Source organism: Lutra lutra, chromosome 2, assembly GCF_902655055.1.
Source record: "Lutra lutra chromosome 2, mLutLut1.2, whole genome shotgun sequence".
In the NCBI taxonomy this organism is placed as follows: Eukaryota; Metazoa; Chordata; class Mammalia; order Carnivora; family Mustelidae; genus Lutra; species Lutra lutra.
In genome coordinates this window covers 57,803,087-57,825,865 of record NC_062279.1, presented here as the reverse complement: position 1 = coordinate 57,825,865, position 22,779 = coordinate 57,803,087, and the positions used below count along the sequence as shown (strand labels likewise).

The window sequence follows — 22,779 nt, the reverse complement described above, 5'->3', positions numbered from 1 at the left end:
CTGCTCAGCAGGGAGACTGCTTCTTCCTCTCCCTCTGCCAGCCACTTCCCCCCCCACCCCTGCTTGTGCTTGTGCTCTGTCAAATGAATCAATAAAATCATAAAAAAATTAAAAAATAATAAAAACTAAAATGGAGAGAGAAAATTAAATAAGGCAAATTGTAAATATGCCCCTCAAACAATTTACGTGGCATTTGTGCAGGTATATGGACTACCACACGATATAGTGACTTTAAAGTATAAATTTGTTGTGGGACAAAAGAGAAAACCCAGTAAGTATCACTTATTCATTTAGAAAGCATTTATTAAATGCCTGGTAGTGTCAAGGAATATGTAAAGGACAAGATATAAAACCATGTCTTCCCCCTGTAAATGAGTCTGTTGGAGAAGAGAGATCTTTGCAAATGTATTTCTATTTGCTATGATAAAAGAAAAGAAAAGCAAGATCTTTTAAAAAATATAAAGACCTTGAATTTTTTACAGAATGGTATCAAAAATATTTAACAACTGGTAATGCCACCAACTAATGAAAAGCTGGTCACATCAAATACTGGCTGAACACTGGCCTTGGTTACATTAATTAGGGGTTTCCACTGATAGTATGTGGAATGACAGTATAAAAAAACACTTATTCTAAATAAGTCTCTTTTTAAGTTGTTGGTAACAGACATAAAGCTAGTTTAGAAATATAAATAGGATATCAGAAAAACTTAGCTAGATTTTAAATTTTTGATATTTTTAATTTCTTAATTTTTATCATATTTACAAGATATTGTTATTATTTTGAATAGGTAATACAGTCACATAATTTAAAAAAATCAAAAGGTCCAAAATGTTCTTCAGCTAAAGGAGTCCCTTCCACCCTGTTCCAGATTTACAGTTCTCCCTGTGGGAAACAAATGTTGTTGCCTTTTTTCTTGCGTATCCTTCCAGATATACTATGCAAATAATTTTTAAAAATTTACTTAAGTTGGGGCGCCTGGGTGGCTCAGTGGGTTAAGCCGCTGCCTTCGGCTCAGGTCATGATCTCAGGGTCCTGGGATCGAGCCCCGCGTCGGGCTCTCTGCTCAGCAGGGAGCCTGCTTCCTCCTCTCTCTCTGCCTGCCTCTCTGCCTGCTTGTGATCTCTCTCCGTCAAATAAATAAATAAAATCTTTAAAAAAAAAAATTTACTTAAGTTAACAAATATCCTAGACTGAAGTTTGTAGATCAACACAAAAAAGAACCAGTGACCAACTAAGACAATCAAGAACATTAAGAAACAGTATTTTTTGTTAATCTAGTGCAATGGACTAAATGTTTGTATTCCCCCCCCCACTCCCAACATACACACAAATTCATACATTGAAACCTAACCCACAAGGTGGTGGTACTAGAAGGGGGTTGCTTTGGGAGGGAATTAGGTCACAAGGGTGAAGCCCTTATGAATGAGATTAGTATCCTTATAAGAGACCCCAGAGAGCTCCCTCCCTCCTCCTGCCATGTGAGGTTAGAGTGAAACAATGACCATCTATGAACCAGAAAGTGGTGTCCCCAGACACCAAATCTGCCCATGCCTTGATCTTGGACTTCCCAGCCTCTACAACTATGAAAAATAAATTTCTGTGGCTTATAAGCTACCCACTTACCTATCTACTTCGGTTTCTTAATTCTTGTTACGTGTAATCAACTTGAAACATCCCACCTTTAAAGCATACAGTCAATGCTTTTTCTTTAAGGGAACATCTCTGACCTGGATTATAACAGTGGACAAGATGCCCTCTCCAATGAGTTTCAGTAACGAAGTGTCTAGAGAAGTTTGGGATGCTATAACAAAATACATAGACTGGTTAGCTAGCTGTCGTCTCAGATCCAACTCACCTTTATAAACCCTACTCTGTGAGTATAGAACCCTAACTGATATGTACAGAGAGTACCAGTCGAATTTCTCAGTCAATGAGTGATCACTTATTACCTTATGTTCAAACTGAATTCTTTGTGCTCTATGATAATGTGACATAACATAATAGAGAAGTAACTATATTTTAAATGGTTACCCATTTTCCAAGCAGAGCTCTTCTTTCTTCAAATATCTACAATAAATAAAAAGAATGGCATGATTTTGTATTTCATGGTTCAAAATACCCATTATAAGAAAGATTATCAATAAATCATTTCAATAAATCATTTCAATAAAATTGAAAGAGTATCAATAAATAAAAACTGACAGTCTTTTCATTATACCAATGAATATAAAAAGACAGACTTCACTCCTGAGAGGGTACTTTCCTTATTTTTAACTTGGAGACAGTATAGTTTTTCTCAATTTCTCCATGTGGAATAACTCATCTTAAAGAAAAAGCAATGCTTTTTTTGTTAAGGGAAAGACATAAGAATGGAACTGTAAGGTGAAATCAGTTTTAGAATTTGAAAGGATATGAAAAAATGGACAAAAGAAAGAGAAAAATGGAGATCCTCTCTCAAATATCAATCATATGAGAACACGTGAAATTTATGAGTGAGCAGCTCTGCTTTTTATATTTTGTCATGTACACATATCGTGGGTATACATGCACTGATATGTTTCCAGGATTAGAAATTTGTGTATGTGTACCTCTGGGCTCACAACTCGGTGTTCACCTGGATAGGCTTGTTATGATATACTCGTTAGCACAGACACCATGCCATTTTTACATCTCTACTGTAGAGTACATAGCATATTATAGGTACTCCTGTTTGCTGGATTGAATGAATTGGTTGTGGTAAGTAATGTTCTTATGGATGTAGCAGTACAATGTGGGTGGATTTATATATTAGTGTGGAGGTGTTTTCCTGAGCACCAGTCATATGTGTATTTGAATGAATGAGGAAAGGAGAATGGCAGAGGAGGGAGTTATGGAGAGAGGAAGCAAGGGAGAGTCACGAACAGATGTGAATGTCTCTCCCCCACACTCAGGCCCTCTGTCAGCTTTCAAAATTGGGATTGATGTTTTCCTCTTACTTTTAGCACTGCCTAAATTCTCTAGTGCTGTAAGAATGTTCCCACTTGGAGACTAACTAAGGCCCATTTCTTTCCTTTTTGTGGAGGAGGATGATGATCTGGTTTTATGCTTCTAACAGATAATGCTTTCCTTCCTTTTTTAGATTCTCAAACTCTAGTTTGAAAGGGCACACAAAAGGGGGGTTAAAATAATTGGTTCAAAACAACCTCAAGGTCAGTGAAATGTCAGTTTTGCTCCTGGCCAGAGAATCTCCTTCATTACAGGTAGACATTTTTCTCATATTAGAGAAGAAGAAAAAGAAGGCCCTTCTCCCCTGCCCCTTATTAACCCTCACCTGGGCTATTAGGACCCTCAAATAATGGCAACAGATAAACATGGGATTTCTGGATGAAAATAGAAGAGAACCCATAGAATACAGAAGATTTTAAAATGTGGCTTCAGATATTTCCTGAACTCTTCATTTTATCTAACCAAAGTCTACCAGTCATCTGTTGTTGGATCCAAGTCACCAGCTCCAGTACTTCTCAGAGGCCCAAGGGATCGAACTCCTCCCAACTAATTTCCAGTTATAACCCATGCTCCACGTGGACTTTATAGAGTTTGCTATGGCTCTCATTGTCTCTGGTCATTTTATCTTCCCATGTGGATTACAACCACTTTCTCTATAATCTGTCAAAGTTGCAAGGCAGGCCCTCAAACACCTGCTGATTGAACAACAACAAAAATGTTTCAAAAGTCATAGCATTTTATTTTGTTTTATTTTTTAAAGATTTTTATTTATTTATTTATTTATTTGACAGAGAGAGAGATCACAAGTAGGCAGAGAGGCAGGCAGAGGGAGAGGGAGAAGCAGGCTCCCTGCTGAGCAGAGAGCCCGATGCGGGGCTCGATCCCAGGACCCCGAGATCATGACCTGAGCTGAAGGCAGAGGCTTTAACCCACTGAGCCACCCAGGTGCCCCCAAAGTCATAGCATTTTAGAGCTAAAAGGAACCCCTAAGATCTTTTGAATTTCCTTATTTTAGAGAGGACAAGCAGAGGCCCAAAGGCTTACATTTATAAATTTTTACAAATCACTGGTTCTAAGCTGTCTGTTCAGCTCAACTCTGTACTGGTTCCTCACTAGAACTGTGGTCTTCCTCATCCTGACATCCAGCCCTACATTTGCAATAACTGTTGGGGGAAGGAGAAAATATTAAGTTTTAAGATCATAACCTCTTTTCGAAAGGAGGATGAGGTGACCATCATGGTGCCCAGTGACAATATGGGGCATTGGAAACGAAGGGGCATTGACTTGGAGGGGGAAGGATAGTTAGTGAGAAGGTAGCAGGAAAGGAATGGAGGGGGAAGTGGGAGTGTACTCAGGCTAAAACAGTGAGTTTTGTTGTGTTGTTGTTGTTGTTGTTGTTGTTTTAGAGGGTGGGGAGGGATAGAAGCAGAGGGAGAGAGAGAATCTGAACCAGGCTCCACACCCAGTGCAGAGCCCAACTCAGGTCTCGATCTCACAGACCTGAGACCATGACTGAGCCGAAATCAAGAGTCGAATGCTTAACTGTCCCTAAAGCAATAGTCTTTGGAGGGTCAATGACCAAGTCTAAGGAGGTCCATGCAAATCCAGTTCTTACAAAGGCATCTAGACCCAGGTAGAGACCAATGGGAGAAAGGAAAACCACTAGACAAGCTCAGATCTGGGTCTGACTCTACTCTTGCAAGAAAGAGAATTTGGGACACATTATTTGTCAGGCCTCGGGTTTGGAGCAAGTCTTCATTTCAAAGACTTGCAATCAAGTTTGGCATCTTAAAGAGCTAGAAAACAAAGTATTGATTCAAAACAGAAATATTAAAATGGATCTGCTCTCCTCGCAGAGCACTGCAGTTTGTTTATATCACAGTTTACTTGGAGCCTGCTGTTAAGTCAAAATCCTACGGTTGTTATTTTAGTCTGTTGACAGCGCAGTTACATATTTCTCCATGTGACGTCATTACAGTGTAGGAGTGAGACATTTAGGGGCTCCAAAATTATGATTGGTTAATGGCAACAAGGTACTTTTTCTCAGAACACCTTTTAACATGTACTGTACTACATCTCGAAAAAGAAATGTTGGTTACTTTCAATTAAAGCACCGGATGGCAGGGGCGCCTGCTTCTCCCTCTGCCTCTGTCTGCTCCTCCCCCAGCTTATGCCCATTCTCTCTCTCTGACAAATAAATAAAATCTTAAAAAAAAAATTAAAACATTAGATGGCTAGGTGGCAAAGAAATGCCCACTTTTAAAACACTCTTCCTCTCAAAATTCGTAGTGCTCAAGTTATTTTGAAATCTGTTACATTTGCTCCTGCTGATCATGCTGTCTTTGAAGGCATCTGAATTTGAATTCAATCTCTCTGCTTTTTTTTTTTTTTTTAAGATTTTATTTATTTATTTGACAGAGATCACAAGCAGGCAGAGAAGCAGGTGGGGGCAGCGGGGGGAAGCAGGCTCCCTGCTGAGCAGAGAGCCCGATGCAGGGCTCGATCCCAGGACCCCGAGACCATGACCTGAGCTGAAGGCAGAGGCTTTAACCCACTGAGCCACCCAGGTGCCCCTCAATCTCTCTGCATTAAGTCTGCTGTGAAGTTCAATTCCTGTACCCCGATGAGCATTGAGTGTTGTATGGAGGTGTTGAATCACGACATTGTACACCTGAAACTAATATGACACTGTATGTTAACTAACTGGAATTTAAGTAAAAAAATTTTAAATCCTGTGACCCTTTTTAAGGCTGAAATAGTTACACATTTTACATCTTACTACAGAATCAAAGACAGACAAAAATAAAACAAAAATAAAAACAACAAGGACCTCAAAATTACATTGATCATTGGTGACACATGCCCTATTTAGAAGTATAGAAAAATCCTTACAATTATTGTATGGACACCTTCTGCCAAGCTGTGTCTGTGGTGTCTATTTTTAATACCCTTTATATAGTCAGAATGTTAGATCTGGAAACAACCTCTGAGGTAATCTCATCCAACTCACTTATTTTATAAGGAGGATGGTAAAGCCCAGAGAAAGTAGGTTACTTACTCAAGTCAGACAGGAAAGTATCAGTGATCTGGAACCAGAATTTTCAATTCCCAGAGTTATTGTTTTCTCTTTACTTTTATTTACATCATTTTGAGATTATTTTCAAATTTGGAATTTTAGAAATTTTGTTATACTATGTAAAGTAAAAAATGAAAGCTTTCTTCCTACAGGACCACCTCCCCTGGAAACCACTATTAATAGTTTGGGATTGCGGCGGCCAGCTGGCTCAGTCACTGGAACAAGTGATTCTTGATCTTGGGGTTGTAAGTTCAAGCCTCACACTGGGTATAGAGATTACTTTAAAAAAATAGTTTGGTATACCTGGATACAAATTTAATATGGGTCTATATATATTTCTACATATACATATGTGTATATATACATGCACAGATTTTAAAAAATAATTTTAGTACAAACTGGAACTTAACCACAAAATAACTCCTTGATAAAAAAATAAGAGCTAGGAACACCTGGGTGGCTTAGTTGGTTAAACGTCCAACTCCTGACCTCAGCTCAGGTCATGATCTTGGGGTTGTGGAATCATGCCCTGGGTGGGGCTCCTTGCTCAACAGGGACTCTGCTTAAAATTCCTTCTCTCCCTCTCTCTCTGCATCCCCCTCAAACAAATAAATCTTTTTTTTAAAAAATGAGAGGTCTAGGGGCACCTGGGTGGCTCAGTGGGTTAAGGCTCTGCTCAGCAGGGAGCCTGTTTCCCACCTTTCTCTCTGCCTTCTGCTCTGCCTACTTCTTATCTCTCTCTCTCTCTGTCAAATAAATAAATAAAATCTTTAAAAGTAAAAGAGAGGTCTATGGGATGCTTGGGTAGCTCAGTTGGTTGAGCATCTGCCTTTGGCTCAGGTCATGATCCCAGAGTCCTGGGATTGAGCCCTGCCTGCATCAGGCTCCCTGCTCGACGGGAAGCCTGCTTCTCCCTCTTCCTCTGCTGCTCCCCCTGCTTGTGCTCTCTGTCAAATAAATAAATAAAATCTTAAAAAAAAAATTAAAAATTAAAAAATAAAAATGAGAGGTCTAAAGAACAAAATAAATATTATCTCTAGAAATTATCATTTTGAGACAAAAGCTATTAAAAATTCAAGATAAGATGAGGGCTGTGATTCACTGCCTGGGGTTTATTCACCCACCTATCGGAAGTGCTGTTGGCTCTCAGCCATGAACTTGAGAGCTCTGCTTTATTCAAAGTCAGGCCCTTCCAGGGGCAGGTAGCCCCTACTAGATGGTCAGTGTAGAAGTATATTTTTTATTATTTATTTATTTATTTATTTAGGCAAACTCTACACCCAATGTGGGTCTCAAATGAACCCTGATATTGAGAGTTGGATGCTCTACCAACTATGCCAGCCAGGTGCCCCACTGTGGAACTATAAAGGCTGGTGGCTACAGGGCCAGGCTTCAAACATGTGGCCTTTGTCCCTTCCCCTCTACATCTCCCCTCACCCACCTCCCCTCCTTTCCCCTCCCTTCCCTGGTGCTGATCCAGAGAGCCCTCCACAGTCGAAGCCCTACATGCCAATCTCAGAGTCTACTTCTCTAGTAAACCAACCTGCAACAGGCAGTCAGGCAATTAAGGCTTTTTTTCAATGGGGCGCCTGTGTGGCTCAGTTGGTTAAGCAGCTGTCTTTGGCCTAGGTCCTGATCCCAGGGTCCTGGGATGAAGCCCCCCCCCTTGCTCAGCAAGAGCCTGCTTTTCCCTCTCCCTCTGCGTCCCCTCTCCCCCTGCTTGTTCTCTCTCTGTCACATAAAAGAATAACATATGAAAAGAAAAAGATACTTTCTCCCTGGCTGCTAAATTGATCGACTCCTAATTTTTCAAAGAAAATCTCTGAAATCAAGGCATCCAACAAATACATATTTCAATTCAAGTCACTTTTCCATGTATGTGTAAAGCCTTCACTATTCTGGGAGAAAACAGATTTCAAAACTAAACACCGAAGTTTTTTAGGGGATAGCAGAGAAGCCGTTATATAAACTGTTGGAGCGCCAAGAATGTTTACACACAGGTGCTCAGTAAGCAGTTGCTGAGCTGAATATAAAGGGCTTTCCATAGACTTGCTTGTGTTCAGGGCCAGATAAAGGCCGGATTTCGGTCTCTCATTCTCTGTCTTTCCTTTTGTTTCTCCTGGTCCCTCCTCTTATTCTATGTCTCATTCTTCTTTCCTCACTTCTTTTATCTTTTTCCTTTTCAATCTCTCTCCCTTTTATTTCTCACTACTCCCATCACTACACTGGCTGCTCTCTCTCTCGCCAGATTGCTCGCGTTTCACATCAGAGGAGTAGAACAGGAAAGTACTGAACAGGAGGGGTCAGACTGATGCTCGTGTTTTCCCAGGGTAGTTAGCATATCTGTTCAGTGTAGAGGCAAAGGGTCAAATCCAGACTAAGGAAGGAGGGATTTAGGGACAGGAAGGGGAGCATCCGTGAAGGAGGTCCCGGGGAAGATGGCTGAACTTTGACTCCATCTTTTGTGCCTCAGGAACTATGTCAGGCACTGGAAATACAGAGAGAAAAGACACAATCTCAACTCTTAACACATTACAGCTGACTGGGAAAGTGGGCAAACAGTGATGAGAGCAAAGAGAAGCAAATAGGAGGAGGCCTTCCGGAGAAAATGACATTCAAGTTGCTCGTAGGGGAGGCAACAAGGAGAGCGAAGGAGTGGAGGTGTGAGAGGGCCTGGCTCATCTAGAGGCTACTTTGTTGGTCTGGGCCTAGGATGGGAGGAGGCAGTGGCAGGGCTTGGAACTGACAGGTTGGCTGAGGTCGACCTAAGAAAAGTCCCCACTGCTAGGCATAGGGGTTTGGAATTTACTCTTTGGAGCAGGGCCTGTTACCAGTTTCACACAAAATGATGACCTTGGTATTTTATTTTAGCTTTTAATTCTATTTTTTTTTCTTGTTTTAGTTTGATATTTTAGGAAATACCAAATTTTGGGTATTTAGGAAATACCAAATACCACTCTGGGACCAGAGTAGAAGATGGATTGGTCGGGAGAGAGGCGATGAAACCCGTTAGGGGTTACAGCGGTGCATCGGGCAAAGGGTGAGGGTGATGAGGGTGTGAATTGACAATGGGAAGTTGGAGGCAAATGGATGAATGAAGGAGAGGGACCCAGATGAAGAGGAAGACTTCTAGAACTTGAAAATGAATTGCGTGTGGAAGTGAGGGGGTGCTGGTAGACATATCTCCCTGGGCCTCCATATCACTCTCCTAAATGTCTTTGAATACCAAGAGGGCCAGGTCTCCATTGCTCTTTCCTTGGGCCATTTTTCCAAGGTACATTTGGAGCAAGGCAACCTTGAGTAATGAGGTACTATCTCCCTCGGGGACCAAGGGCAGACTGTTATTGCTTACTATAAAAGCAAAGGACTCCCTGGGCTCACTGTTCCTCAGTTGTCAGGCAAACCCATGGTGTGTGTAGTATTTTTCCATGCCTTCTGGAGCACTCCTGTTGGACAAGGTGGGTGAAGAGAACCAATGCCACATGTTGCTCCTGCCACTTGCTTCACGGTGAGTAAAAAAGATTTTTGTCTCTGATCCAAGAATCTTGTGTTTTCCTATGAAATGGTAGTGTCTTCTATGCCATAAGTAATGGGCTAAGTTATTAGTTTGTAGATTGGGAGAAACCAACCCAGAGCTGGCAGGGAGGAGGATGATTTCTGGCTTGAGTGACTTGGTGTAAAGTGATGCCTTTTACCAGGAGGAGGAACTGGGGTGTAGAAGCAAGATAATGAGGTCAGTCTTATTGATGTTGATTGTATTTTACTGACAATTAGGTGTGGTCCTTATAACAGGGATTGATAATAGGAGTTCACTGATCTATTGGTAAATTCTGCCTCCAACTGAAGCAGGAATGGAAATCCCCAGAGGCTGGCCAGTGACACCCCAGCATGATACTCGGTTTCCCACCTCTGCAATCCTCTGGTGTATTATTCTGAGTGCTTCCCCAGAAAGCAGGTAGGAAATAAACTTCTTAGGAGAAGCTGAGTAAGGTGAGTCATCAGTTGAGACTTACTCATTTTATTTGGTTAAATGTGCAGCATTATTCAGTAACTGCAATTCTAGCAAGAAAATCTTTTTCTGGGAACTCCTCACAGACTACCCTCACAGATATAAAATAGCTCTGGGCACTTACCCGGTCATTCAAAAGCTGATGGTTTAGAGGTGTCCAGGTACTCATCTTTGTCTGCATTTTGGGGGCATCTGTGCTTTTTGGAGGTGCAAATGCCATCATGAAATAACAGAATATTCTTCCATAAGAAAAACCATACCTATCAGAAGAAATGAAACATAGGATCTTCAGAATACTAAAAATACTAAGACCATACCATCTTTTAGTACACTGAGAGAGAGAACTGGGGAGGGAGAAGAACATGTACTGGGAACATTTTATAGGTCAGGCACTTTATTTGCATGCTTAATTAAAGCTCATAACAATCTGAGGAGGTGGTGGGTTTTAGCTCATTTTATAGATGAAGAAAATGAGGCTCACTGACATCACACACCCTGCCTAAGTTTATACAGACAGACAGTAGATTGTGGAACTAGAAATCAGATCAGGTCTGCTTAAATTACTTCTAGTTAAGAACATACCCACCTGGCCAGAAAGAAGTATTTAATTTATAAAATCATAGTGCAATATAAATCACTCCATCCTGATCCCTTGTCTTCTTCCTCCCCTCTCTGTGATACCTAAGTAACAAGGGTTCTAGCTTGATACCATATTTAAGAAGTAGAATGGTGTAGTGGACAAATCTGAGCCTTTAGAGATGGATATATTTGGATTTACTGGGGGAAATGTGCTGTTTTTAGGCACCCAGTCTAGGTCTTTGTTCATTTGATTAAAACACTTTAATTTCCATGAAGAATTACTTGCCCCTTATTGTTTAGAATCTGCTGGGTTGGTTAATCAAGGTCGCCTCTCCTTTCCCAGCCAAGACCTGGTCATGAGACCAACCTACACCAGTGGGACTGACGCTGGCTCCTCCTAACTTGACAGCTGAGGTGGTTGTTAACAATAGCATCAGTGCCCTGTTAAGTTGCTCCTGCTGCCTTACCCCTCAGAAGCCCCTTGTCCTTTCTTGCCCATTTTTTGTAAGCTATCTGATTATCCTTGCAATGAATTTCTTCTTTCTGCTTATTTACTTACATTGTAAATATTATATTTGCTTACATTAAAAAAATACAAAACTTTTTATTTTATACAGGTTTGATCCTGGCTCTAAAACTTACTAGCTGTATAACATTTTGCAACTTATTCAGTCTATCTGAGCTTTTAATCTATCTGCATCTACCTTCAACCACTGTTTCAAAGATTGTAGAAAATGGGTCCAACAGAGTGCCTGACAGATGGGCAGTCTCAGTAACTAGTAACTTTCCTGCAACCTTTCTTAGAATTTGACAGAGTGCCTCAAACCCCGTCAGAGGGGGGTGACTGGGTGGCTCAGTCAGTTGAGCAACTGCCTTAGGCTCAGGTCATGATCTCAGGGTCCTGGGATCAAGGCCTACATCAGGCTCCCTGCTCCGTGGGGAGTCTGCTTCTCCTTCTCCCTCTACCCCTCTCTCCACTCATGCTCTCTGTCTGTCTCTCTCTCTCAAATAAATAAATAAAATCCTAAAAACAAAAACAAAAACAAAACAAAACTATTGGAGGGCCATAGCAAACAAAAATTTTTTTTAAAGATTTTATTTATTTATTTTACAGAGAGAGATAGTGAGAGAGGAAACACAAGCAGGGGCAGTAGGAGAGGGAGAAGTAGGCTTCCCGTAGAGCAGGGAGCCCGACTCAGGGCTCGAACCCAGGACCCTGGGATCATGACCAGAGCTGGAGGCAAATGCCTAATGACTGAGCTACCTGGGCACCCTGATAGTTTCAATATTATATCCTCAGAGTTTCTACTTGCTACTGCCTTCCTTCCTCTCTGAAGGTGGGTTTCATATTAAAGCCAAAGCTTGCCTCCCTGATCTATGGGCTCCAAAAATTACTATACAGCAGCAAAGATTGGGCAATTTAAAAAGAAAACATTACTTTTTGGCTGATATGGGATTCCCCCAAAAGCTAGATCTGAAATCTCTGAGGCTCTCCCTTGACAGGTAATATTCTCTCTCAGGTTTGAGTTCTAGCTGAAGATAAAGCCAATGTTTGAAAACTACAAGGGCATCATTACCCAATTGCTTCTTCACAGTTGCCTACTGCCACCAAACCACTGGTATAAAGAGGACTCACATCAGCACTCACATTCTTCCCAACCTCTAACACCTAATTACCTGAGTCACACATGGTTAGCCAAATTGCAAAATGTATAAGAAATTATTTCATTACAGTATTATTAATTGGCAGCTATAAAAGTATGTGTGAGCGGGCAAATTATAGATACAAAGTGTGGTCTCTGAGCCTAGATCTATCTGCTCAGTTAAAAATCACATATATTGGGGCGCCTGGGTGGCTCAGTGGGTTGAGCCGCTGCCTTTGGCTCAGGTCATGATCCCAGGTCCTGGGTTCGAGCCCCGCATCGGGCTTTCTGCTCAGCGGGGAGCCTGCTTCCTCCTCTCTCTCTCTGCCTGCCTCTCTGCCTACTTGTGATCTCTCTCTGTCAAATAAATAAATAAAAATCTTTAAAAAAAAATCACATATATTTTTTTTGGTTTGTTTTGTATCGTTATTTATGTTTGATTTTTCTTCTCTTTAAACCAGTGTTGTTTTTAATCCCTTTTTTTTTTAAGGGCCATAAAACTCTTCAAAAACATGATGAAAGCTATGAATCCCTTCCCTAGAAAAATGCTCATGAACATAAAATTTTGCTCACCCCAGGTGAAAAACTCCTCCTGTAAGCTGAGAACTTTCCAGTTTGTGGAAGAAACAAGCTAGGCACAATTTCTGAATTAAGACAAAGTAGCTTCTCTTGGGCTTCCCTAAGGCCCAGCACTGGCTGTTTTCTTTTTCCCTGGTACCTAACAGTTAGAAATTATTTGAACTAGCCTTTTTTCAATCATCATGGTTTTTAGGACATACAGCCTCTTGGTAATACAGTTCTGCTGAAGCATTCAAATGGGGTTGTCCTGCTCTTGCTTTGTCATTATCCTTTTGTGTTTTCTTCCACTCCAGAAGATGAGTAGTGTACATTCCTGCATGCACACACATGTTCACGGCATTAACACTCAGGACTATTACAAAGACAGACATTTTTATATAACATACAGAAGAAGTAACTGTCCCCACTCTGTCAGCAAGACAAAGCAAGTTGTCTTCCTCTCCTCCCACATTTAAGCTTGCTGTTGTTTTTTGTGTGACTCTTTCCACCTTAATGGCTGTCTTTGAATGTTGGTCCTTAACGTTTCCTTGAATGAATAGGAAGAAAGGGGCGCCTGGGTGGCTCAGTGGGTTAAGCCTCTGCCTTCAGCTCAGGTCATGATCTCAGGGATTGATCCCAGGATCGAGTCCTGCGCCGGGCTGTCTGTTCAGCAGGGAGCCTGCTTCTCCCTCTGTCTACCTGCCTCTCTGCCTACTTGTGATCTCTGTCTGTCAAATAAATAAATAAAACCTTAAGAAAAATAAAAAAGACCAGTCGACGGGCACCTGGGTGGCTCAGTAGGTTAAGCCTCTGCCTTTGGCTGATCCTAGGATCCTGGATCCTGGGATGGATCCCCATGTTGGACTCTCTGTTCAGTGGGGAGCCTGCTGCTTCTTCTCCCTCTGCCTGCCATTCCCCATGCCTGCTCTCTTTGTCTCTGTCAAATAAATAAATAAAATCTTAAAAAAAAAAAAAAAGACCAGTTGATTATATCACTTTTCAGTTCAAAAACCTTCAGAGACTCTCTGATGGCTACAGCATAACCAGACTCCTTATCATGGAAGTCTATGTCCACTATGAGTTTACCTTTTCAACCTCATTCCCACCCCCCTCCCCATGCACTATCTACCCAGACACACTGAACTTTGGTACAAAACAACTAGTACAGAACTCTGATGCCTTTTTCCTCATGTGGTTTTCTTACATTGCTCACGTGAATCCTAATCCCAGTGCTACATGATTGGTGCTCAAATATTTGTCAAATCAACTGAGTGCATGAATACAATAGTGGAGAAGAAGCAGTTTAAAGATTAAAACTAATAGAAATGTAGGATAAAACTCAGAACATTATGACTTGAGCACTGGAATTAAACTCAGGATTATTGGGTTTTTACTTGGAATTTACAGAGCAGAATAGGATTGAATTTCTCTGCCAACACACATTGTGCATTGCAGTATCATTAGAGAAGAAAATTATATTATCAGGAAATTATCAGGAAATAAGGTACGATTAGATTTAAATACGAATTGATCTTATATCCAACTAGTTAGACACAAAGCAAAAACTACACTAAAGATAAAGGGCTAGTGTTTGATAGGCACAGAAATAATGAACTGTTGTTAATTTCCTAAGCATGAAGCACCTGGCATTTTAACTGCAGTTGAAACGAAGCAAAATATTATCCCCAGGAACACTAACAAGGTTTGTGAGAGGCCCATGAGGATCTCAGAGTGGAGATCTGAAAAGAGTCTCCATCCTTTTCATGCACAGCCCACGGCTCTCACCTCTTTCAGCTCACCTCCCTCTTCAAGCCTCAAGCGCTGGTGTTTCCATGGCAGCCTTTTCTTTGACTCCGTCCAGCCCCCGCCCTTCCTTCCAGGAATCCAATCACCTCCTATAAATCCTTTTGCTGGCATCCGGGGTCTCTTAGGCAACAATGAGTGGTCTCTTGATTGGTCAAGAGATTCGGGAAGGCTGGCTCCAAAATTGGGCACACGGATAAAATTTAAAAATACCGAGCGCCAAGAGGGTGGGAGGAGCTGCAATCTCCCCATATAAAGCTGGGAGACTGATGTGTCCAATCCCGACACAAGCAGCATCGACAAGCACTCAAGACATATTAGTGTTCCAACTGAAGGCAACCTACTGAGCATGCCCAGTTATATTTCTCTGGTCATTCCAGGGCTTCGAAATGGAAACTCCACTTTTCCGGGTTTTAAGAGTGGCCAACAGGTAAAAGAGGGTAGGAGGAAAAAGAACTCGCTGCTGGTTCCGTAAAAGAAAAGCACCTGCCACAGGAAGTGGAAGGACGTGGGAAAATTGCCCAACACACAAACTCACAAATGCTTCAGCATGAATTTCAACAGAAATTCAGGCTGACTGACAGATACACCAGGGAACCAGCAGATGGCATGGCTTAATAAGAATAACCCAAAGTTGGAAAATTTTACGGTCCGGTCTAATTTAATTAAATTTCCTGAGCACCCACCATGTAACACAAGAACTAAAACACAAGAACACACGAATGAAAAAGATCTTATGAGAAAGATTGGAAAATGCAACGTGTAAATAACCAATATAAAGCCCACATTGATAACTTTTGTGATAGAACTATAAACACGTGCTGGAGAACAACCAAAAATTCAAAATTCCAGACGGAGCTGCTTTGGTAAATATAAAGCAGTTTCTATGGATAGCAGGTAACAACAACAAAAAGACAAAACAAAAAAACCTACCAAACTCCCACCATCTATGCTTCCTAAAATAGATAAAATATGCTCTCCTCCAACTTAAACAAATGTAAACCTATGCTTATATTGTTTTGTAGTTTTGAAGTAGGCAGAGTTTGTGTATCTCCAACTTGAAAGAGAAGAGTGAAGCTCATAGAGATTGTTGCTTTCCTTGAGTTAACAAATAATCTGTAAGTGGCCAAACTGAAATTAGAACCTAGGTTGTCTGAATTCCAGCCTAGTGGTTTTTCCACATGATCAGGTTGTATGTAAATGAATAAACAAAGCCTTTGGTGGGGGGGAGGGTCTGGGGAAGGTAGTCGATGCAATACTAAATTACCATGTACAGTATTACCAGTTAACATTTACGGTTTCAAAACGGGTTCATCCAGAAAAAGACCAGTTTTAACAACATGCTATGTCTCTCTGTGAAGTTCCCACTCATTACAGACTTTCTACTGGTGGTTACAACATGGAATGAAAGAGAGATGGGATAAAAGAAACCACCTCACTTTAACCCTGTTGAAAATAAGCTTCCTGTCGATTGTCCTCTCAACCAGCACCCTCCCGGCGTCCGCTTGTGTAGCATCTCATCCGTCCAACTGCTGATGCTCCTTTCCCCTCTGACCTGAATGACACCAGTCAGGCTGTGTTCATAGTGAGCACATCAGGTCACTGAAGTTGGAAATACGTCAACATTCCCTCAAACATAAAGACAAATTTAAAGACTACATAAGAAACACCCTAGTATCCCCACCAAAATTTTTAAAAACATTAACATTTTTGCTTCATGTGTGTGATTAACAGTCGAAGCCCCTTTTGTGTACTTTACAGATCTCATTCCTCTCTCTGCCTGTGTAGAGGTAATCACTATCTATGCAACTGGTGTGTAGCCTACTTGTCCATTTTTTCTGTTTTTTATATATAAGCATTCACAATATGGCTAAGTGTTTTTAAAAAGACACCATAATTTACATATCTTGTAGTTCACTTTTTTCAGTGTTTTATTTCTGAGATTTAATCATGTCGATACATGCAGTGATAATTTATCAATCACTCCCACCTTCTCATGTGAGCTATGATATGTCCTATACCTGACAGTTTTCATGGGATGGTGTGCAAATTTCATAAAAATACACTAGCTGCACACCTCCAGAGGTTCTGTGGGTAGGGTACAAGAAATCTGGAAATACATAAAGCAAGCACACACAAATTTTCATATACACTATTTGCCTCCTCACTCACCCTCAGAAAAGACAGTGTTGGCTCAACAGGACACACTGACTTGCTTAGAATCAGCTGAAGGATCAGTATTACTTAAAACAAACAAACTGTTACTGCTCAAGTGTTTATTAAGAAAATTGAAATGTCTGGGGCGCCTGGGTGGCTCAGTGGGTTAAGCCTCTGCCTTCAGCTCAGGTCATGATCTCAAGGTCCTGGGATTGAGTCCCACATCGGGCTCTCTGCTTGGCAGGGAGCCTGCTTCCTCCTCTCTCTCTGCCTGCCTCTCTGCCTACTTGTGATCTCGCTCTGTCAAATAAATAAATAAAATCTTAGAAAAAGAAAAAAAGAAAATTGAAATGTCACTTCAGATCTCATTTATTATGCTTTTTCCCACAGCTCACCATCTGATGTTAAACTGTATTTGTGACTGTCTAAGCTCAATACTCATTATTTATTTAACACTTATTGAGCACCTTTTAAAAATTGTGGTAAAATACACTTAACATAAAATTTACCAATTTAACCATTGTTTAAGTGTACAGTTGAGTAGTGGCAAGTATATTCACGTTGTTGGGCAACAGGATCAGTATTACTTGAGACCATGGGCTATCAACAGAACAAAATGATGCCTATGATGTCTAGCTTGCAAAGGGAGGAAAAGGAAGAGAAAGAAAGGTAGGTACAATGTAGTAAAAGAACAGCGTTGGCTTTGAATGAATCCAGACTCCCCTTAAAAAGCTGTGTGACTGTGGAAAAGTCACTCAACCTTTCTGAGCGTTCTTTTTCCTCAACTGAAAAATGAGATTGGGTTTCGATGATCTTTAAGAATTCTTTCTGAAATGGTTTATGTAGAAGAAAGGGGAAACATTTTCTACGGAGAAAAAGATGGGGGAATGCTAGCAACAACCACAAAGTCCACCTGTGCACTTAAGGTGTTGGCCACGCGGGTATAAACCGTTCCCAGGAAGGTCTCCAGTCTGCTCTGTTGTTTAAGCGTGAAGTTCTGCAACAGGCCAGATACCCAGTCCCATCTACACCCAGTGCCACCCTCAACATCTGTAACCCTACTCCTGACACCTCCAATCCCCGAGTTCCTAGGTCAGCACACTCGTTCTCAGAACAGGTTTTGGTCGTCTTGCGATGATAGAAAGCATCCCGGGCTCGAGTGATGAGAGTCGCCGCGCTTTCTCAGCAGGGCAGGGAGGGTTTTGCAAAGAGGACTGAGCGCATTTAAGAGAAACCATTCCAGAGTTCGAAAGACCGCCGCCAGAGCATGACAGCGCAAGGCGTCACCCGACGGCGCAGAGAACAAACCGGTGCAGGGTTGTTCAGCGGGACCTCTCAGCGGGGCCCAAAATGGGAGCGTTCAGCCGAGGGTGCGCAGCGCGCCTGCGTCGTGCGTGCGCGCGCGCGCGCGCTCGCTCACACCCCCGGCCGCGCGCCCTGGCGCTCCCGAAAGCTCGCGTTCGCTCTGAGGCGGCGCGCGCTGTTGGTCCTCGCTGGCTCCGTTTACCTTAGGGACCCGCGGCCGCCCTGGGCCGGCGCTGCAGCCCCCTTGGAGCCCGACCCCGAGGTGTGAGGTGAGCGACGAGGCGTGCGGCTGCCCGGCCGGCTGGCTGGGAAAGGGCGCGGGCAGTGTGGGGAATGAGGAGGTGCCGCCGCGGCTGCCCGCTCCTCTGCCTAACCCTGTGCTGAGGAGCCACCAGCAGCTCCTGCTCCTCCTCCTTAGGGATCGTTATTCTCGTCGCGGCCAAAACAAAAGCCTTCGGCGCCAGGCTGTGGCGGGGGTCGGAGGGGCTCCTCGGGACCCACGGCGCGCCGAAGGGGTGCGGAGGAGCCGACTTTGGGGTGCGGGCTGAGATGGGCAGATGCCCGGGAGATTATTAACCCTCTGCATCCTAAGCCAGCGCTGGGCAACCTGTGCGAGTGTGGACCGCGGCTCCCCTCGGCCACCCTCCGCCCAAATCCTGGGCGGAGGAGGGTGTCTGGGCTGGGCGCCCACTCCCTGGGTCGGCGCCGCGGGGGCGCGTGGCGCTCGCGGGAGAGTGGGTGGAGGACGCGGCGGCCGAGGGGGGTGGGGGGAGGAGGACAATACATCTAGGGCTCGGGCGCCCCGGGTGCTTGGGGCCGGCCCGAGACCCACGTTAGAATTGCCCCTTGCCTGGATGTTGTTTCACCATTTGGCCGATCTCCTATTTCCAGTGCCTGAAAGTTGTCCCCTCCATCCCATCAGTTTCCAAAGTCTGCACTGCCTCTCAGATGCCTCCCCCGCTGCCCTCTTTTATGCTAATGTGTATTTGCCGTGAGGGTACTGCTGGGTAATTAATAGACGGCCTCTCAAATGAAGGTGCTGTAAAAGCATTTCAGGACATTTTAACATCTTCCCAGAAGCTCGTTAAATCTCAGGAGTCTTGGAGTTAGGTGCTCCTCTGTAGGAGAAAGAGGGCTTCCCCCTCCCCCTTTTCTCTCTCTCTCTTTCTTTCTTTCTTTCTTTTTTTTTTTTATTAAAGAACAAAAGCGCGTGCCATTAATTTAGGCGTGGGATAGATGTGAAGTTGAAAAGTACCAATAAAAGAGGTCCAATTTTTTGCCCAGAATTAAAATGACATTTTGCATTTTGGTTTTCTTCTGAATTTGGGCAGATGCAGCAGCAGACCAGACCCAACACCTATAAAAATGACTGCTATATAAAAGTATCCAAACAAAATCTTATTTTATAAAAGTGGTTTTGATAGACTGTAATGTTTATTTACAGGAATTGGGTTACTTTGCAAAGCCAATACTGCAAGAGCAAGGAAACAAAGACCTGACTGACATGAGGGATGTTACCTCCCTCTTCAGCCTTTTAGTCTTCAGTGGTGTGCTGACAGTGTGAGGAATAGATAAATTCTTAGTTCTGTTATTAAGAAGCAAGATACTGCTTCACATCCATACTTTTAAGCAAATCGATACTATCTTCTTGGGGGGGGGGGACGAGGTCATTTACATGAACTACCAAGCCACAGCTAAGGGTAAAAAGATTCAGAGTTAGGGAAAGTAGGAAAGAGGCGTGAAAGCTTAATGAGTGGGCTTGAAGGGATGGAGTTGAAGATAAAATATAATTTCCTCTCTAGCTGTCTCTCTCTGTCAATTAAATAAAATCTTAAAAAAAAAAGATGCACCCGTTCTCTTACCCTCTTGCCTTTTATTTAGTAAAATAACGTGTTCCTCCTCTACCCACCAAATGTTTTGAAACTATCAAGAGAATAAAACCTACCATCCTACCTTCTCTGTCTTAATATATTTTTTTAATCTCATCCACTTACTAATATTCTCTACCTTTTCACCTCTCCTAAAATCTATAACAGCGTCCCATTAACAGTAGAATGAATGACTGTTGGGCTCTTTCATTCTTTTCCTCATCTTAGCTACGATATTCTTTTGAGCTTTATTTTGTGCTTTGAATATTTAGGTAGATTTTTCTTGGGAGTTCCATGATTGAGATATTTGAAGTAGGGAAGGTTGAGAGGAATTTAATAAAGTGCACATTCTTCCTTTGTATAGTACAGTGTGGAAGGCTTTGTCATTGGGAAAGGAAAAATAGTAAGTCATAGTAAGTCCTCTGTTTCCCATTTCTGGAAAAACTCTACCTGTCTTAAATTTCATATTAGTTTGTTAGTAAAACTATAAGATTGTATACGCAAAAGTAATTCTGAGCATATTAGTTTGTTGATTTTAGGCTTCTCTTACTCTATTTTCTTTAGGAAACGTGGTAGGAAACAGTTCTTACGTCTTTACCTTTCACAGAAGAGCGTGATGGTTGGCCTCATGGTTGTTTTGTTTTTTTTTTTAACTCCTAAAACTCTACAACTATGGCTGCTTAAAGCTGTAGCTTCCCATGGAAAGACCAATAATGCAAATAAAAAGAGTGATTTGGTAAATGTCTGTTGAAATTATTCAATGAAGATTTGAGGAAAGAGTAAGAACTCTTCACTGGCTAGGGAGGAGTTTTAACTGATGATTGCATCAAAGTGCTTTTCACTTCATTTTGCTAAGAACTATTGACACTTTTGGTGGATCCAAGGCATGAAGTCTATAACTAGGCTAGTGAGCCCAAAACAACAACAGCAGCAAAATCCTGATTTCCAGATTTTATCTCTCTGAAATAATTTTACAGTCAAAGCGTACAAACCAAACAAACCTTGCTAAGGGAAAAAGTCAGCCTTGATGTTAGGGGATTTTCTGATGAGTAGATCTTAATTGGAAAGGGAAAACTGGGCTGGAATTTCAATCCAATTTTTTTTTTTTTTTTTAAGTTCAGAATCTGGCCATCCTTGAACTTTCCATTTTGGTGTTTTGAAGATTTTGTTTTTTAAAGTAATCCCTACACCCAGTGTGGGGCTCAAACTCACAACACCCAGCACAAATTAAGAGTCACGTGCTCCACCCACTGAGCCACTCAGTTAACCAATTAACTTTCCATTTTTGTTTTCAGGTTAGTTTTAAAAGATCTTCTGGTTTCTTTAGTCTTAAAAGTAATTTTTAATTTGTAAAATGAGATGGATTTTGATGCCTATCATTCATTTTAATTTGACCCTAGATGTTTGTTTTTCCTTTTTTTTTTTTTTTATAAGCCTTATTATCACTCAGCACATTGGATGATTAGGTTATTTGTGGTAATAGGTAGATGCTGAGATGGACTTTAAAATTTAGACAGATGACATAGAGCAGAAAGAGATCCTCATTCAGAGATTAATAGGAATCTAGGCCCTATGAATTAAATATGAAGCTATATAAACTTAGCAACCAGGAAACAAAATTTTTTTTTTTAAAGATTATATTTATTTATTTGACAGAGAGAGATCACAAGCAGGCAGAGAGGCAGGCAGAGAGAGAGGAGGAAGCAGGCTCCCCGCTGAGCAGAGAGCCCGATGCGGGGCTCGATCCCAGGACCCCGAGATCATGACCTGAGCCGAAGGCAGCGGCTTAACCCACTGAGCCACCCAGGTGCCCCAGGAAACAAAATTTTGAGAATAAATTCATTTTTATGTAATAAGATGTGGAAAACAAAAGGCCAGAGAACACGTGGATTTTAGGAAAAGGAAAGTAACACTTAGAACAGTGACTATGCTCTGAGTGTATATTTTGTTTCTCTTACAATACAGTATTTTCCCTTAGAGGAGAAACTTCATTATTTAGAGGTAGTCATTGCTAGTCCTTGCGGTGCATTCTTGGAAATCTGAAAGAAGACAATATCGCCCCTGTTCCAACTGTAGCCATTGTGTGTGAAGCAGCCTTCGGATTGTATTTCTGAATTTGAAATGCAAAATGTTGTTTATAAGGTGTCGAGAAAATTAAATCTAAACCAAGAATGATGAAATGGATCATTTTGTGTACAAAAAGTATGAATTGGAATAGAATTACTGAACCTAATCTTTTGCAGGACCCTCTTGACAGCCCCAGGACCTACTTTGTCAGTCTTTCTTCAGGATTCAGCCTGCTTTCCTCTTCACAGTTGCCATCTCTTGCTTTTCCCACCTAAGTGCTTTGGGTCTGGTTTTGCATCTAGCCTGGAAAAACAGTCTTCCGAGAATGAATCTCCTACCCCTTTATTGCTGTATTTCGGGACAAATACTCAGCTTATTTTATTTTAAGGGCTTTTACAATTTAACTGGTAATTAGGGAGTATCAGATTCCTAATATTATACATTTATAAAAATTAGATGTATCTAGTCCTTTTGTTTTCTGATGGAATGATAATCAGGCAACTTAGTTTTCCATGTATCTTACATTGCTGTATGGAGAAGTGAGTGTGCCTCTCCTCCCACGAGTAGGGCATGAATAGCTGTTGCCATGTCACTCACTTTTTGATGGCCCCTGGCCCCTGAAGCTGTTTGCTCCAGTTGTGTTCACTCAGCAGGTCCCTTTATTTATCTGAGATGCTGCAGATTCTACTGGTAAACAGTATAATATCAGTAAGAATGCCAAAATTA

At 41.8% G+C, this 22,779-nt stretch overlaps 2 protein-coding genes across 2 annotated transcripts in view; one reads left to right on the top strand and one right to left on the bottom strand.

Moving 5' to 3' along the window:
* FBXO16 (F-box protein 16) overlaps nucleotides 1–14,721 on the bottom strand; it is a 48,576-nt gene extending 33,855 nt beyond the window's left edge. The window contains 3 exon segments of the mRNA XM_047717492.1: nucleotides 2,035–2,070; nucleotides 10,198–10,333; nucleotides 14,639–14,721. Coding sequence (XP_047573448.1) covers nucleotides 2,035–2,070; nucleotides 10,198–10,296 — 135 coding nt within the window. The 5' untranslated portion in view covers nucleotides 10,297–10,333; nucleotides 14,639–14,721.
* Nucleotides 14,722–18,245: 3,524 nt separating this feature from the next.
* The window catches only part of FZD3 (frizzled class receptor 3), a 99,333-nt gene continuing 94,799 nt past the window's right edge, over nucleotides 18,246–22,779 (top strand). Inside the window, exon 1 of the mRNA XM_047717491.1 lies at nucleotides 18,246–18,387. The gene's annotated coding sequence lies outside the window, so the exon portion shown is untranslated. The remainder of the gene's footprint in view (nucleotides 18,388–22,779) is intronic.